General features: G+C 35.7%; 1 protein-coding gene across 6 annotated transcripts in view; it reads right to left on the reverse strand.

The window, feature by feature from the left end:
• Positions 1 to 17622, reverse strand: part of ULK4 (unc-51 like kinase 4) — a 242747-nt gene that overhangs the window by 53757 nt on the left and 171368 nt on the right. For 5 of the 6 annotated variants that reach the window (XM_035549727.1, XM_035549732.2, XM_035549729.2 and 2 more), the window contains 3 exons: positions 16036 to 16202; positions 12375 to 12473; positions 3205 to 3390 (listed from right to left, as the gene is read on the reverse strand). In XM_035549727.1, the coding sequence (XP_035405620.1) occupies positions 3205 to 3390; positions 12375 to 12473; positions 16036 to 16202 (452 nt within the window). The remainder of the gene's footprint in view (positions 1 to 3204; positions 3391 to 12374; positions 12474 to 16035; positions 16203 to 17622) is intronic. The other variant, XM_050708901.1, reaches the window with a different exon arrangement.

Raw genomic sequence — 17622 nt, forward strand, 5'->3', positions numbered from 1 at the left:
GTGCCTAAGGGCAGGAAGGCTCTGCAGAGGGTTATGGACAGTCTGGATTGATGGGCTGTGTCCAGCTGTATGGGATTCAACAAGGCTAAGTGCTGGGTGCTGCACTTGGGTCATAACAACCGCATGCAGTGGTATAGGCTGGAAAAGTTATCAGAAGAAAAGGATCTGGAGGTGCTGGTAGACAGCCTGCTGGAATGAGCCAGCAGTGTGCCCTGGTGGCTAAGAAGGCTGATGCCATCCTGGCATGCATCAGAAATCGTGTGGTCAGCAGGACTAGGGAAGTGTCCTTCACTCACTGCTGGTGAGACCACACCTCCAGTACTGTGTTCGGTTTGGGGCTCCTCACTGCAACAAGGACCTGAGTTGCTGGAACACATTCAGAGAAGAGCAATCATGTTGGCGAAGGGACTAGAAAACAGGATATATGAGGAGGGGCTGAGGGAACTGGGGTTGTTTAGTCTGGAGAAAAGAAGACGGGAAGGAGATCGCGTTGGTCTCTACAACTACCTGACAGGAGGATGCAGCAAGGTGAGTGTCTCTTTTCTCAGTTGACAAGTGTCAGAACTTGAACAAGTGGCCTTAAGTTGCACCAGGGAAGGTTTAGATTGGATATCAGGAAGAATTTCTTCAAGGAAAAAGTGGTTAGACATTGGAAAAGGCTGCCCTGGGAAGCGGGTATTAAAGAAATGTGTGGATGTGGTGCTTAGAGACATGGTTTAGTGGTGGACATGTAGTATTAGGCTGATGGTTGGACTGGGTGATCATGAAGGTCTTTTCAAACCTAAATGATTCTATGAAAATGAAGCCATGAAAAAAGGGCTGTTCAGGAAGATTGCATTAGTAAGTTCTTCTTGCCCCTGTCTGGCCTACAATCTGTGTTTGTGTTTTAAGAAACGAATGCAACAAAATAGTAGGACTAAGATCAGTGATGAAAGTGCTGCAAGAAGTTTGTATTGCCCTGCAGTCAACTTGCTGGACAAAGCTGATAATGAGAAACGACCACATTAAAAACAAACACAACTTTGTCCAAAAAAAAAAAAATCCATCTACTGCAGGTACGACTTCATAAATAAATTATATTAAATTAAAACACCATATAAAGTTAACACTTCATCAAGATAAGGCCATCTTGTATGTTGACAATTTCTCTGACATGATTGTAAATTGAAGATTCTGATATCAGGATATAGGTCTCCACTGGCCCACTGGAAACATATGAAACTCTTGGACAAAGACTAGCTAGTCCTACTACTATACCATTTCCTTATTTCCAGAAATACATGCAATAAAGGCACCTATACCATAAAAACATTGAATTCTTTTTACACATTCCTGTCTTATGGAAGCAATACCTGTGGTCTCTAATAATGAAGTTACTGGGATCACATATCAGAAAGATGCCCTATACAAGCACTGATTGGCAAGAATGCAATTCATGCACTTAGTCATCCCCCTAATAAAATACTGCTCAGATATGAGCAGTTTATGAAAAAAAATGAAAAACGCTGTTCAAGGTTTTAAAATTTAGCATGAACAGATGGTGTGGGCTGCATCCTTGTTAAATAGATATCATTATATTTCAATGTCTTTCATGATTACGACAATTTTGACAAGATAATCATCTCCTCTGAACAGAACTTTTTAAGGTTTGGAGAAATAATTCAAGATTTATTAAATAATCTGTCAAATTATCTATGAACCTTGCTTTCAAAAGAAATCCTATGATCTTATTAAAATAATTACAGAAAATCTGTACTTGATATAAATAACAAGTACCAGCAGCACTGGTATACAAAGGAGATATCTAAAAAGTATAGGAACTTCCAAGATTCAAAAGGTGATAACATAGCTTTGGTCTCTTGAGATACTCATTAGAAATTTCTGTGCTACATATCCCGTGTGCCAGGTCAACTTTTGAATCATAGTCTTCAAAATGGAAGGAAAGGAAACCATTCTGTAGCTATGTTAAAATGAAATAATCTAGATACAATTACAACAACAATTATGCAACAATTACACAAAAAATTAAAAATTAATCTTAAATCTTAAAAAAAGTCTTAAAAATTTTTGTTAGAATTCTCTTTTTAAGAAGAGCAGCAGAAAACAGAGGAGATGAGTAAATCCTGACGTGATGTCAAGAATGAGAGAAACTGAATTTCAAATGTCATTTCAATTTCAATTTCTTATATTCACGTTTCTTCTAGGGAAAAATAGGGCTGAGCAAAATGAGGAAGAAGGGTATAGTATTTACGTTCTTGTGATTTAAATAAAATAGGCAGGAGAAAGAAGATGGGAGCAACTCCAAAAGCCCTATAAAAAGGTGGCTTCCTCTTAACTCTATAAGTAAGATGACTTCTGCTGCCATTGATTATGGCCTTATTCTCGTAGCCAGCACTACAATTGCAAAATTCAAGTGTCTTCTCCTGCTTATACTGGGGAATTTACCCTCTTTTAATTGAAAACTCCTGCTCTTGGAGAATAAAGGGTGAAATAATCAAGCACTGCAAGGTGACAGTGGAGGCAAAGCTTCCATCAAGAGACTTTGAGATAAAAAGCATAGTATTATTTAAAAGAATTTCACAGATACAGAAGGTTTTCTATCTAAGCTACTTGAGAGAAACAATGCTGCTGTCATTCCACCATGACATAGAGTGACAGAACTAAAACTCCTACATGTCAATAACATCAGCAGACCAGCCCATGTATGATTCCCACTGATTGACTTGCTATTCTAAAACCACTCTAACAGAAGTAGTCCCTATCACTTGGTGAGAATGAGGAGTCAACAGCCAATGTACAAACCTGTTTCAAGTACAAAATGGTACTTTATTTACCATTATATCAAGTACTATGCTTCTGAACAGCTATTCAATTCTTTGAGAAGGCATTCATAAAACTGCCCCAATACTTCATGAAGCTGAAGTACTAAAATATATAAATAGCACGAGTTATTTCAATAGTTGAACAGGTAACTGAAATAGGAAAAATCTAACAACCCTTTTGTAAGAGTTTTTAAAAACAGAAGGCTATCTTCTCCAGAGAAATTTACTGAAAGTTCAAGACAGGAAATCTAACTTCACATATTTTGTTTTTAAAATTCCTTTATACACTTTTTTTTTTTTTTTTTTAACTTTAAAAGGAAAATTATAGCTAAAAAAAATTATCCAAAGATACAAAAAACAACAAGGATAGAAGCTGACTCACCAGTCTCTTTATAATCCTCAACAAAAGCTTCAGTTGTCGTGTATCCTTTTTGGATTTCAGCACGTCAGCAAAGCTGTCCATGTTTTCTGGAGACATGCTCTCCTGACTGTTCCCTCCATACAGCTGAACCAGCAATGATAAGCACTGTGAGGCATTCTCAAATATTTCAGTATCTTCACTGGGAAGCTAAAAATGAACAAACAAAAATCAAATTCCAATTTCAGAAAAATTGCATTATCGCTGGGAATTCAGAAGAATGTTAACATTAAGATTGTGGCAGGAAGTAATTGTTTCTAGTTGATTGACTCAATATTCCATTAAACTAAGCTTTAAATAAAGTGATGAAAATATAACTAAAATATATCTATTCTTAAGCAGCAGTATAACTATGTCTCTGTTATGATCATATCAAATAGCATATCTAGAGAGACATCATAAAAGCACTGAAAACGTTGCTCCCAATTCTGTTATTTTCAGACCATATACTTAGCTTTAAAATAGAAACAGTATGATCAGAAAGCATCATCATAGCCATGATGTCTAATCTTCTGCATAATGCACACCATAAAATTTCATTTAATTATTTCTAAGTCAAGTCCACAGCTCCTGGTTGAGGTAGAGTACAGGCTATGTAATGGATTTTAACCGAGCCACATTAGAAGGTACATTTTGCAGATTTAAAATATTTTTGGAGCTCTTTTCTAAATTCCAGCTTTTCTGTACTGCTTTGAAGAGTGGATACTTGATCAGGCCCTTGCAATGGGATGGAGGAACTCTTTCCTGGGAAACAAAATCATGGAAAAGATTCGGGGATATGGCTAATACTGATTTTTAAATGAGCTTCTGGTAGTATGGCACCACTATCAAAATAAATCTTTCTTTAAAGTACAATCTGGAAATCACATGCAGAGAGATTATATTGTGCTTGTATTTGGCACTGGTGGAATAACAGGAACGCAATGCTTACTTTTGGTGCACACTGTTCTTGAAAGTCAGTGAAAAAAATCAGAGATTTCTTGGGAACAGTCGAGAGGATGATAGATTGGAAAACCTAACAGTGAAAGACCGAAGGAATTCAATCTATATAGTTTATCAAAGGGAGGGCTAAAGGGCACTTGATCATATTCTTTTGTTCCATGTGAGAAAAAGGAAGTTGAGGATAGCTTAATTTCTATACCTGAAAAAGGACTGATAAGAGATGTTGGCTCAAAACTTTATCTACAGCAATTTAGATTAGAGGGAAGAACTAATTTGATTTTCTTTCTTTCTTTTTTCATTATTAAGGGCCATTAACCACTGAAACAACTTCCTCAGAACTGAGACAGATTCTCCATCACAGACAATTTATATATAACAATAGTTTGTTTTTTTTTTTTCCTTTTTCTTCTAAATAACAACAAGAAAACCCTTTACTATAAAGAGGAATTAATTTAGGAGAGTCCTAAGTTCTGTGTTACAAAAGACAGCATACTGACTGAATGACCACAATAGCCTTTTCCGGTCTTACAAACTATAACCTGAACAAAACATACCAATGGTGATCTTACCAGTAAGGTATGAAATGTTTTCACACTTCTATAACTCCTACACTGTTTCTTAATTCTAAAAATACTAATCACAAAGAAGCTGTATTACAGTATGGTACCCTTACTGACAATTAAAAGCAAACAAATAATCTGTCCAACCGTGTGTGTGTGTGTGTATATATATATATCCCCACCTATTGCAATAATAATTACTTACTTTATCTGAAGTATGAACATCCCAAGTTTTTTCATTTTAAACCCATACAGTTACTTTAAAGTAATCTGGAAACATACCATCAGACATACTTCCTAAATATCCAAACAGCAGGTCCCCAGGGATCTGCATGCAAATTTGAACCTGCTTTCCATTAGCTTCACAGAGCTGGCTGTTTAAAACAGACTGAACTGAGATGTAAGTGCTGAATACATAGCCCCAAGACATATCACATTCTACTTGACCTAATGCTATGCAAGTGACAGGACCACAGCAGCTATTTCTTGCACAGCTTTGCTATATTTTTTCTCTTCATTCCAGTCTATATTCCACATATTTGATTGTTGTTGTTTCTTTTTCATTATCCAGAGTTATATAATAACATCATCAACATAAATAGCAAGGCTAAAAAGGAAGAAAAACAACAAAGAGTAACAAGCTTTATAGCTCTATTTATATCTTACTTCCTTATCAAATCCAAAAAAAAAAAAAAATCCACTGATCTCACTGGGAGCTTTGAGTTGACTTTTACTTCCTTCACTGAAAAATAATAAAAAAACCACTATTATATAAAGGAAGGAGAGATTACACTACTTTAACATACATCTATTATCCCTTTTAAAAGCAGCACTGTCTAACTTATAGTTCGTTACCAGATGAGTGCAGACAGGTAAAGAAACCACTCCCTGAAATCATAGTACATGAATGACATTCAGTTTTCATTTGTGGTTTGTTGGCTAACTAACTAAATGAAAATCAGCGAACATTTGAACAGATATCTCTTTGCCCCAGTGCTGCAGCAGAGGCCAGTTTCCTGATTTCCATAAGCACAAAATACCACGCATAATCAAAAATCTCAGTAGCCATACTTGGAAGTGAGACAATTCTCAAGGTCTTTTTCTGAAATGTTCACTAAAACATCAAACTGAGGAAAGGAAAGGTATTAGTCTCTGCAGAGGACTGTCCCTACAGCAATCTTGCATGAAGAAACGCAAAAAGCACCATGTCCTTTGTAGCTCTTCCTGAGACAAGGAGGGCACACCAGTCTGTTCAGTGTTATTCCTGAGGAATCTAAACACAAGGCTGTCTACAGCAGGAGTCCCCAGTTAGTGAGACAGTGCCAAGGTCAGGAGGAGCTGAGCTTTGGCTGATGGCTTGACTTACCTTTCTTGGTATGCCCAACCTTTTACTATTGTAGCTGCTGTCCTTCCCCCTCCCCCCACCCCAAAAAAAAAAAAAAAAAGAAAGGAAGATTGTGAAAACCTCTACCCTGTATGTTTTTCTGTCAGATACACTTGCTCGTCACGCGTTATCAAGTTGTTGGCAACCATCCTCCAAACCCAGCCACCAGTATCATGCCAGGGTTCACAGTACTTGAAAGCAGTGGCGCTGTGCTGTTCTATCACAAATGCCAAAGAAGTCCTTCATCCCCTGTTGTATTGCAGGCTCTTCTGCAACACCAGAGTCCCTTTGAGCTTCAGTGTTACCTACAGTTTGGGGGGCAAGTTGCTGTCATCCTGGAAAATTGTGGAGTGAAATGATAACAGCACAGATTTTGGAAGAAAAAAAAAACAAGTTGGGAATAGGCAAGACAGGATTTTCTCTGGAGGGTCTGAGAATCATTAGCCTACAGTCTAACCCATCAATAATTAAAGTGGAAGAGGAATTCTCAGCAATGTCCCTCTATAGAGAAAAATGCTTATGCATACATACTCAGAGCTCTCACCATTTTTCTGTTTCACTACTGACAAATAATAATTTAGATGTTGTGTCATAAGCTGGTACCCTGAAATTTAGAACTGGCTGCCAGTCTGTGTTAGTACTTCCATTAACGGTAATAAAAAGCAGTAGATCTGAAGAAAATTGTTGGCATGAACAAAAGCAATGACTGAAAATATAATAAATAAAGATAGCAAGCCACAGAATGAAAATTCAGCTTTCAAGTAAATAGTATCTCGTGTAATAGGAACAGAAAGAACAATCATATTGCTAGGCAAAAGAATATAGATGGATGGTCCATCTGTTAATCAGCTGGAATAATATTCTCATATTTCTACTCATAACAATTCAATTTGATATGAAGAAGTATATTTCAAGTCTAATGCATTTATAGTTTTTCACGACAGCATCTGCTGTTTTTGTTCTTTCAGTTGATGAGACACCCAAGAAAAACTAGAGTTCTAACTTTTTAAGAAAAGATCTGCCCCCTAATATTTCATAATTAGTGGAAAGAACTCTAATTGCCTTTCATTTCACTTTTTATCAGTCTTAGAGGGGATTATAAATTCAGTCTTTCAGCAAGGTAGAAATGTTTGTACTCTTTCTCCATGCAGTTTTTAATCTTCTGGGCTAACATATAACTTCAAAAACAGACAAACAAACAAACAAAAAAAACCAGCATCCTAAAATAAATTAAGGAAGAGCTAAATTCATAATTTTTGCCATTCTACAACTCAGAACTGTAGAATTATTCTTCAGTTCAAAATTTTTAAATAATGCTTCAAGACAAGATTTTTGTGCAATGAAATTGCACTCCTTTTACTTAATTTTTATGGCCAAGTTATAACCTCCTGTTAACAGGCTTGTAGCGTACAATTCTACTTCATTTCTAAATGGAACCTGCTCTTTGTATTTTAAGGTTAACAGAGTGAAAAGCAGGTTTCTTGTTATTACACATCTATATTTTTGTAGTCTGTTGTCAAAAATACCTGTGTTATGAGCCCACTTGCAGCATGTTCATGAATTGCAAACCATTGCAAGAAATGTGTGATCATTTCATCTGAAGTGGCAGTTTTCACACCATTGGAGTTGTTACAGCATCTAATTTTAGAGCTACAATGAAACTGTCTGGATTACCCGGAGGGGACACTATTTCAGTGCATTAATGAGGTTAAACACAAAGAGAGTTTATTACGATAAGAGATAGATGTTCATTACATCAGTAATGTGATTACAGAATATGCTATACAGGAAGTACCACTGGGAACTATAGGGAAGATGATTTTACAAACATTAAACAAAACGTAAAAGCAAAACATCACTATTAATCCTGCTACCTTTACTATGCTATTCTTATCAGGAAATATGCACAGTTTAAATGAAAAATGAAAACATTATATTTTGGCTTGGGGCAAAATTTTTGTCCTTATACCTAGGGAAAAATATTTTAAAAAACAATGTATTTTCAGTTCATCTTAGTCTATTCTAACTGCTGAGAAACTAAATCCCTATTTTGAAGTTCTGTGCTTATGACAATATATTCTCTTTTTGTTTGTTTGTTTGTTTGTTTAAGGTAGCTTTGTGGAACAGGATCCTTCAAATATACTTCAGAGAGAACATTTCAGATACAATCACAGCAATACGTTGTATAGCACAGGACATAAACCTATGTCTTCCCACCCTGACCACAGAACTGCCTGTATTCCTAAGAAATGCAAAATAAAATTCTGCACAGTCTGCAGGATTATCATTCTTCTGCAGTCATTTTCATTATTCATTGGCAAATACCTTCACGTGCTCTGAAACTGAAGTCAAGGCTCACAGTCAAGTAAGTTAGGCTTACGGCCAGTGGAATGTAGGGACAGAAAGGATCTAGAAAAGATCATCTCATTCATCCATGTGCACTGAGGCTCCCCATTTGTCCTCTTCATGTTTGCACATGATTAACTGGTCATTCAACATTAAAATCCAGACATCCTGAAGATGATAACCAATTATAAATTTTAATGGTTACACTATAATGAAGAAGCCTGTCACCAGAAAACAAACAAACAAAATCTCTCTCAGCAGTCTGATAGGGTGCAGAGAAGACTGAAAGGCCTATGTCTAGGATCCAAAGAGACATGAAACTCCTTTTTATAGGTATTGACAAGGTAATACCAATTCCAGCTGTCCAAAAAGCCCATTCAGCTTACAGGAAGTTATCACTCGTAAGCTAAGCCCTCTGATTTAGCTGCCAGCACAAATGCAATACTACGCTAAGAGTTATGGAAGCCCATGTAATGAAGGAGAAAATTAGGTTATTCATTTGTAGTGCTGATTAGACTGGCTAACAAACCTTTAGAAGTGTTTTGTTGTTGTTGTTGCTGTTGTTGTTTTTTAATTTTGGAGTTTGAAAAAGTTTCTGAAAATCCACACTGAGGTCATTTCAAATGCCAGTAAACATTACATTTTTTTTTTCTGTATAACCACTACATAAAAATAGTAGAAGGTATTTCATATAGTCTACAATAGCTGCAAGTTTCAGTATAATAATCACATAAGATTTATGTTCAAGTGGAGAAACATTAGACAAAAAGCTAAGTGTAATTAACTTTTAAACATGAAGCTGCCAAGCAGCAGACTAAATGCTCAATTTATTTTCCTCTTATTGATCAATTAACGGCAGACTGATCACAGGATTAAATATTGAATTCTCCATATTTGCAATGTTTTCTGCCTGACAGAATTTGTAATTATTTCTTCTTTCACATTCTTAAAATCTCTGAAGTTTCATTTACATGCAACCTAGGTTTTCTACACTTGCTTTGCTATGCCCTAAGTGACAGACTAAATCATAATTACAGAAGGGAAAAATTGATTCTAAGTTTTTGACATTTTCAAGTTTAGCTCGCATTGATTTTTGAAGGATTATTAAGAGAGATAAACATGTAGGTCTTGAAGAAAATAAATAAATAAATAAGTAGACAAATCAATGGGGCATGAAACAATGATCTTCTTGAGGGATATACATATCAATGAGGGAAACCAATTATTCAAGGTGACATAAGAAACCATAATTGTGGTAAGATGAGTAGAAATACCAAATCAGGGAGATAATTTGAACTTAACATCTTAACGTGGTGGTTATTTCAAAATTTAAGACATATGTTAACTCCAGAAAGTGAAGTTCACAAAGAACAGAATGCCTCAAAAACAATAATAGTAGATTATGTAGCTTCACAGCTCAGTACAGAGGACTATTGCTGGTAGTGCAACAGAACTTTGGCTTAGGTAGGCCTGTTGGGTAGGGATATACATCTGGAGAGATCCATGAGACATCATCTCAGTGCTGGCACGAGACACAAGAAGCTGATAGCAGCTACGCAGGAGATGTCAATGGTTAAGATACTGCGTTAAGCCACGAGTACCACTATATAAAGGGGCAACTCTGTTCCGAAGGTCAAGGGGGTTAGTATTTACCAGAAGGGGTATTTTTCTTGTAGAAAAAAGAAATTATCAGACTGCAGGATGAGTGTGGGTCAGTGATGTATTGGCACACCACTCAACCATCTTGTGATATTCCCCAAGCATGGCTATTCTCCATATAGTGTCAGTACAATCCAACTGTAGCAGATGCTTCCCTGCAAAGCCAAAAGCAAAACCCAATCCCTGTCCTAGAATACACAACATTTTTAAAAACTCAGCATAACAAATTAGGAATGAAACTAAATCAGCGATTTCCTTCCTTCTTACAGTGCAAACATATTCTTCCTTGTCTTTCGTACTCTGCTACAGAAAGAACACCTGTAGTGGCAGGTACTGAGAGTAGCTCTAAACCCATGCCACAGCTTTCACTGTAGCTCTTGCACTTGTATATAAAGGCACCTGGAGAAGCAGAGAGCAAAAGTAGTGCACAAAGAATTTATTCCTATTTAAAGAAATTAGAGCATAAAATATTTTGAACAGCTGTATCCTAACTTTCAAAATTCTTGTTCCATTGTTCAAACTTTTTCAGACTTACCAGGAAAAGTTTAACACAGCAATGGATGGAGGATACAAAACTTAACAAAGCTAGATGAAATAACTTTCATAAACCCAAAAAAGCACATGTATGTAAAGAACAACACGTACACAAGAGAAAATCCCTCACGTTTAAAAAATATTTAACAGAACTTAAAACCAAGAAAAATGAAGAAGCACCAATGACCTTTCCTCTTTACCTGTATGTTAAAACAAGCAGATTTTAAATAAGCATTTTCAACATACTGGAATCTGTAGAAACATAGAGCAAAGCAAAACCTAGTAGTAATTTGCAGCCATGCTTCAGAAATACAAGGACAAGTCAGAATCTAATCAGCACATGCTAACTATACAATTATCCTATCCTTTAATTAGAAACTTATAAAAAAAGACTTCCAGGTGGTACAAGTTGAGTAAAGCTTGGCCTCTAATTTTCTGTTCTTTAGGGAGTTAATGGAATTTAAATTTATGTCTAGTTTCACTTTAAAGGAACATTTGCATCTCTTCATATCTTATCATTTATCATATGTAGCGATTAAAAAAAAAAAGAAAATAAAAATTTATAAATGAAATATTAAATAGTTGAAATTCAGTCACTTTGTTTCAGGTCATTCAGTGAACATTTCCAAAAAGTCTTTGTCAATGGCTGGTTGAAACAAATTCATCAAAGGTAGACTTAGCAACAAGTATATTGCCAAAAATTATTTATTTAAAAAAAAAAGGAATCACACTTTTCCACAAATAGAAGCTAGACAGTGCTAAAGGTAGTAAAAAGGATCACAGGTATTCACATCACAATAGAAGCTATATTTAAGTGATAAGGAACAACTTCAAGAAGTTTGGGGCTGGAAGAGAACATAGTGAATCTGAAATACCTTTAAGGAAAACAACCCAGAAATGATTGTGCGATATGCTCAGGGAAATTCTCATGTACCATTTTACTCACTTTATGTTGAATAAAAGGCAGAGGCAGTACACCAGACCTCTAAAAGCCCTGTCCAACTCAAGAAGCATTCCTCTGCTCTAAGTTATTACACACACAGCCAATACAAATCTCTGGCATTGTACGATGGCAGCTGAGATGTGGGATGTGTCAGGGACACAGTATAGCTCTCTGGAGAGATTTCAGTGCAGCACTGTGATGTCTAGTAAAGCCCAGAGAAGACTGACTTTAAACAGATAGATTTGAAAGATGATTACAGGCTACCAGGGACCATTCCCACTCCCAAATCCCTCAAGATCATGTTAAAAATCAAACTAAACTCTTAAGAAAAAATCAGGAGGCTCAAACCCAAAGAAATAACATTAAAGGTAATCACTCACTGCAAACTAATTTTAAGTTTACTGACTTTTCTAATGGTAGTAGTACTTGTTTTCAAATTTTGAATATAATCCTTTCCCTGTACAGTGATCATTAGACCATTTTCAAGGACTAAAATTTGGCTATACATGTGTATCCCAACTTAAAAGCGGGATCCTGTCCCCTGCCCAAGTTCTATGTTTGGACAGAGTTATTCAGATGTCTTTTGTAACCTGTAAGTCACTGTGACCTATAATTCCTTAAAAATTATAAGAGTCCTTGCCTTGTATTCGGGAGAAGCTTAAAACCAATGAAAACCTAGCAAACAGAGCTCTAAGATATCGAATTCTGTTGAGTAATTCCAACTTCAGTGACATTCCAGTTAGCTTACAAACAAGCAAATTCTCACCAGTTGAATAAGCAGGCTAATTAGGTCCGTCAGGGGTTTATTGATAAGCAGAAGGTCTTCAGCAGCCTGCGTGTCCCCTCCTGAGCCAGTTTTCTGTGCCTTAATAAGATGATAAAAAAAAATAAATAAAAAGCAGCCTTAGTGACTGTTCAGTTATGAGAAACAAATTAGGTCCATTAGGTGGTCAAAGTTTGAACAGAAGTTGGAAGGAGACCTATACACTCTTTTCTAGTTAAGTATTCCTGAGCTCCCAAGGAGCAGTTGCACTCCCTGTGTCTGTAACAATAAGCACAAAGCAAAAGCGACTCACGCTGTCAGGCTCGTTCTGCACAGACTGAATGCACTGACCTACATGACATTTCTTCAACAAAATGCTATGAACTGTATATGCAAAAGATAGTTCTAAAGCCATAAATGTTTTATGTATTTGTATTCTCTTTCAACATGTCCATTTTAGCATTAAAGTTCACTCTTTTTTTCCCCTTTATTAGGAACAACTTTAAATGCAACTCAAAACAACAAAATCAAGATAACTGAAAAGTTAGGATTCTCAGCAATAAAGTCCACTTTTGCCCTTCTGATTCATTTTGTATCCTGAAATATTAATAATTTATTCTAATAGATTAAATTATATTTTTAGTAGGAATAATAAAATCTTAAGTGAACAAAGTTTGTGATAATATCTGTAACTACCTGTAATTCTGACCATTGTCATCGCCCCTCATCAAAACACACTGCCATCCCAGGCAGTGCTATTATGACCCATCTGTGCCCCAAGATGCTAGAAAGGTCTGCCTGCAAGATTTTTCATTTAACTTCATCATCTTGCAGCAGCTTTGGACCCTGACCCTACACAGTCTAGCTGCTAGAGGAAGACTTTTACACTTTTTTTTACAACATTTTACCTGGAGGACACATTTAAAATTCATTTTGTATTGTGTTTTACTTAAAGCTTAATCCCTAAACCATCACCCAGGCGTAATAACCAAGGATTTCTGTTTGGTTAAGTGAGCACAAGAGCAGGTCCCGAGAGATAGGAGACATTATTGCTGAAGTTCCACTGTTGGTTTTGATGAGTGAAATGGGTAATGCCTTTCTTGGAGGAAGAGTTCTGAAACAAAAGAGCTCTGAAGAGCTGTTTCTCAGTAATGAGACACATTGGTATGTTCCTCACTGAGACTCACCACAATGCTGAAGTCCAAGAAGGGCAAAAAGACATAGTGCACAGAAGACAAAAAAATGAGTGTTTATATTAACCAAAAATGGGAAGTAAGCCACCTTCACTTCAGATAAATCTGTAACAGCTTTTTCTGACCAGTATTTGGATAGGAAGTAAGACACCCAACATAAGGATATTTGACTGCTTCAATTTTCATATACTTAGTGCCTTTGAAAAGAGAATAAATGATACTCACTAAAGGAATTATCCTTTATATATATAAAGGATATACACTACACCATACTTAAACCTACATTAAGTCACTAAATACTGAGTCCACTTCTCAAATTGAGATTGGAAAATACTTCCAAGCTGCTGTGGAACACCTGAGTGACACAGTATGATGAAACTGCTCCAAAGCACATACGCAAATTAATCCAAACCTTTGTATCATTTCCATTAAAATACAAACACATGGACCACAGAGAGCAAACTCTTGAATGAAGCTAGATATAGTTATCAGCACCATCCAGCAAAAAGTACTGAAATTAGAAGGAAACATGCTGTCGTGTTTTGCCTACCCAGCTTGATAAGATCATTACTTTACATATAAAAAGTTAAAATAAAAGCAAGGATTCAAGTGGAGGGTGATACCATCTGTAAAAGTCAACTAAAGTCCCAATAATGGATATTATGAGAAAACTTGATTCTCTGTCTCAAGTGTTGCTATAGAAGGTATCTTATGCTGAAGATCTCTATGAAAACAGTCAAAGAATATTTGTTATCACTACCGTGATGCATTGAGTGACACACGGATAGAGGAATATGCTGTAGATACATGGCAAATAGCAGTCAGCAACTAATGGCCACCAACAGGGTATGTGTACCAAGGTAGCTGTAGAATCCACAGGAGCCCTGTGATGAGTATTGTCAAGACAGGTATACCATGGCATGGAAACACCACCTTAAATTTACTTCTGTAGGGGTACAGGGCAAAGCTATACTTCAAAACCACAGCTGCCTCTTGTCCATTAGTCTTCCAGAGTGAACAAGATTATTTTGATTGAAGTTGAACAAATCTGTAGCTGGAGTTCTAATGTATCAATCAACTGATGTATTCATGTAAATCCGGAATATAAATTAGCTTTGCATATATAGATGTAAATTAGATTTAATGTATATAAACAAAAATAATCATTTTCACTAATATTATCAATCCATGTGCAAGATCTTCCCTCCTCATGTTGTTCAGTATAATTGGCCTTACCACTTGCATGGGGTGTAAATACAGAATTTAGCTCTCTATGATTACAAGGAGTGCTGCTAACAATATGACGATCAGAAATTAGCCTACAAAATTTCATTTGCAATCTAATTCTTAGATGAGAAAATGATTATAGAGCCTGCTATTAGAGGACTTGAAAAAGCCAAGATACTGTACCATCAGATCTAAATTACGTTTTTTTTTTTTTTTTTTTTTTTCCTAAAAAGTAAAAATTATAACAAACCCGTCAGGGAAATACCTGGTTGACTGTCTGATAATGTAGCTGATTATTTAAATCAGTATAGAAAAAACCCTCGATTTTCAATACCCATTTCATACCTGAAACTTTGTTTACAAAAAAAGAAAAGTCTCAGGAAGACCTTTTCAGAGTAAGGAAGCTCTATTCTGAACTACAGTACAACCTGGATGCAATTTTGAATCTCTGTCTTCCAGATATACTGGACCTAAGAGTGTTCTCTGTTCTTTAATTGATAATTCCAGAAACATCAAAAACCTAACATGAAAAGTGTTGTTGTTTGTAGCCTAAATACAGATGTTACTTCCAGCTGACTAACTGAAGGAATTTGGTGGATCACTTAAAAACACGCAAACATTGTCAGTTTAGCATCATATCTTAAAAAAAGGACATTCTTTTTCTTGTTTTGTTGTTGAAAGTTATGTGCAATTTCATTGATTAATATCTTTTTGTTCTCCATTCTTAAGGAAGACGAAGTCTTCACTAGAAGAAGCCACCCTGTTAATGCTGTGTTTTGCAGTGGTTCAAACAGAAACTTAAAAGACTAGCAGCATAAGAGGGGAATACTTTTGTCAGCACACATGCAGAGGTTACATATGCTTTTCAAGTACAATGATCACGTCTGATTTATAATAAAAAGATACTGGTTTTTATGGAGTAATCTTTTTTCTTTTAAAATGAACTGAAGGAAAAGGCTTTGAACTATCATTGAGAAAATGTCAAATTAAACTATTTATGGAGTACAGAAATGGAGCATTCAGCTAAGAGCTGTGTTTCCAGCACAGAGTGAGACTAAAATGAATATTCTAACCAGGCAAATACATAAACAGAGGCAAGCAGTTGAAAATGCATGATCTTCTCTTTTCACCAAACTAAAAATGTAATAAAATTAGAATAGTGGGAAAATCATCATTAGCATAACAAAAAGGTATCTAAAAAAATGTTTAAGATGGTTATCACCCCCAGGAAATAAACTCCATACCTGTAAAGTCTGGCGTACAATGTTTGCTGTATACATCAGCATGCAGTGCAAAATGTCAAGCAAGGACAGAAGAAGTGCATTTGCTGTCTTGGTGCTGCTTTTATCATCTACCTCCAAGTATAGCGACACAGTTTCTATTAGGAGATTACAGATGTGAGAAGCCAGTCCTATGTAGACAGGGAGACAAAAAAAATGCTACCAGGAAAAAAGAACAACTGAGAATAGTCCAGATGAAAATAATAGAATAGCATAAAAACAAATTTCACATACACAATGAATATTTATTAAATTTCATCTTTTTCCTCCATCATTATAACTACTGCCTCTTTTATCCACTTTGGAGCAGTTCATAAAGAGATCTAAATGGATACAATCAAATTTGCTAACTGCATGGAGACTTATATAACACTCATTAATAAAGAGGAATTTTAGGAATCCTAAACTTTTCTGTAGCGTGCTGGTACGCAAGTCTTCTTCACATCATCCCAGGTCACAAGAACTAAACAATTTCTCCAGACTGTTACAGAACAACACATCAGCTATATCAAGGCTTGAGCCTAAAATTTTCGTTCTTAACTGGTCTTGCAATTTCTGCCTTACCCATATACTTCATCTGTAGAATTGAACAGTGTTATTATGCTTAATATAAAATATATTCAAAAGATTATTATAAATGAAATACCAAATACTACACCTAAAATGCACTTAAGACTTGTTTGACTGGTGGTAGTAAAAAGTTTCTTGAAAATACTTGCCTTGAAGCTTTTTTCAGTACTTTTGGAATTTAATAACATCAGCTCCTGTACTTTGCTTAACCCACAAATCAATTCACACATCAGAAAAAATACAATCCATTTCAAGGAAACACCAATTCAATTGAGAATCCATCTCACTTTCAAATACAAAGTAACTGAGTTCATTATATTTAATGCTAATCTTTTTCTTTCAGAATTTCATAAGGAATGAAAGATGTTTTGTTCCTCACCCAGAACATAATTATGTTTGTGAACTATTTTCCTTTAAACTGGCAATTAGTCATGCTGTGACTTGGGTATGTCTATCTAGTAGCCCTGCAGTGTATTAGTTTCTAGTCCCCACAACTACCAAAACTGACCAAAGTGAACATGTATTTCACTGAAGAGACTGCTTCTTTTCCTTTAAAATGTAATTGTATGTTCTTTTTTTCAAAAAATTATATATTTTTACAAGCATCAGCACAAGACTAAAATAAGACACTGTAGAACACCCTGCATAATTATACCATTAAGCGTTTGTTATTTAACAAATCTGTGGGGTGACTATTTTTGCTTTGAAAGCTTCCCTATCAATTATCTAAACTTCCATAAAAAAATCTCCTCCCCTATTCACCACCCTTAACACTTTCCTCAGGAAATTACATACAAAAACATTCATTTAGAATACAGTTACAGGTCAGGTTTGTTAAGACTTGCACTCTTATATCTCACATTTTTGTGTGTTTTTATGATTATTAGCACTGTTCTTCCACAACAGTTTGATTGATGGGCTACAGCTCAGGCTAAGCTTTGAATTTCCTGGGTTTTTGTCTGCATGCACCAAACTCTCAAA

Source organism: Cygnus atratus, chromosome 2 (assembly GCF_013377495.2).
Source record: "Cygnus atratus isolate AKBS03 ecotype Queensland, Australia chromosome 2, CAtr_DNAZoo_HiC_assembly, whole genome shotgun sequence".
Classification (NCBI taxonomy): Eukaryota; Metazoa; Chordata; class Aves; order Anseriformes; family Anatidae; genus Cygnus; species Cygnus atratus.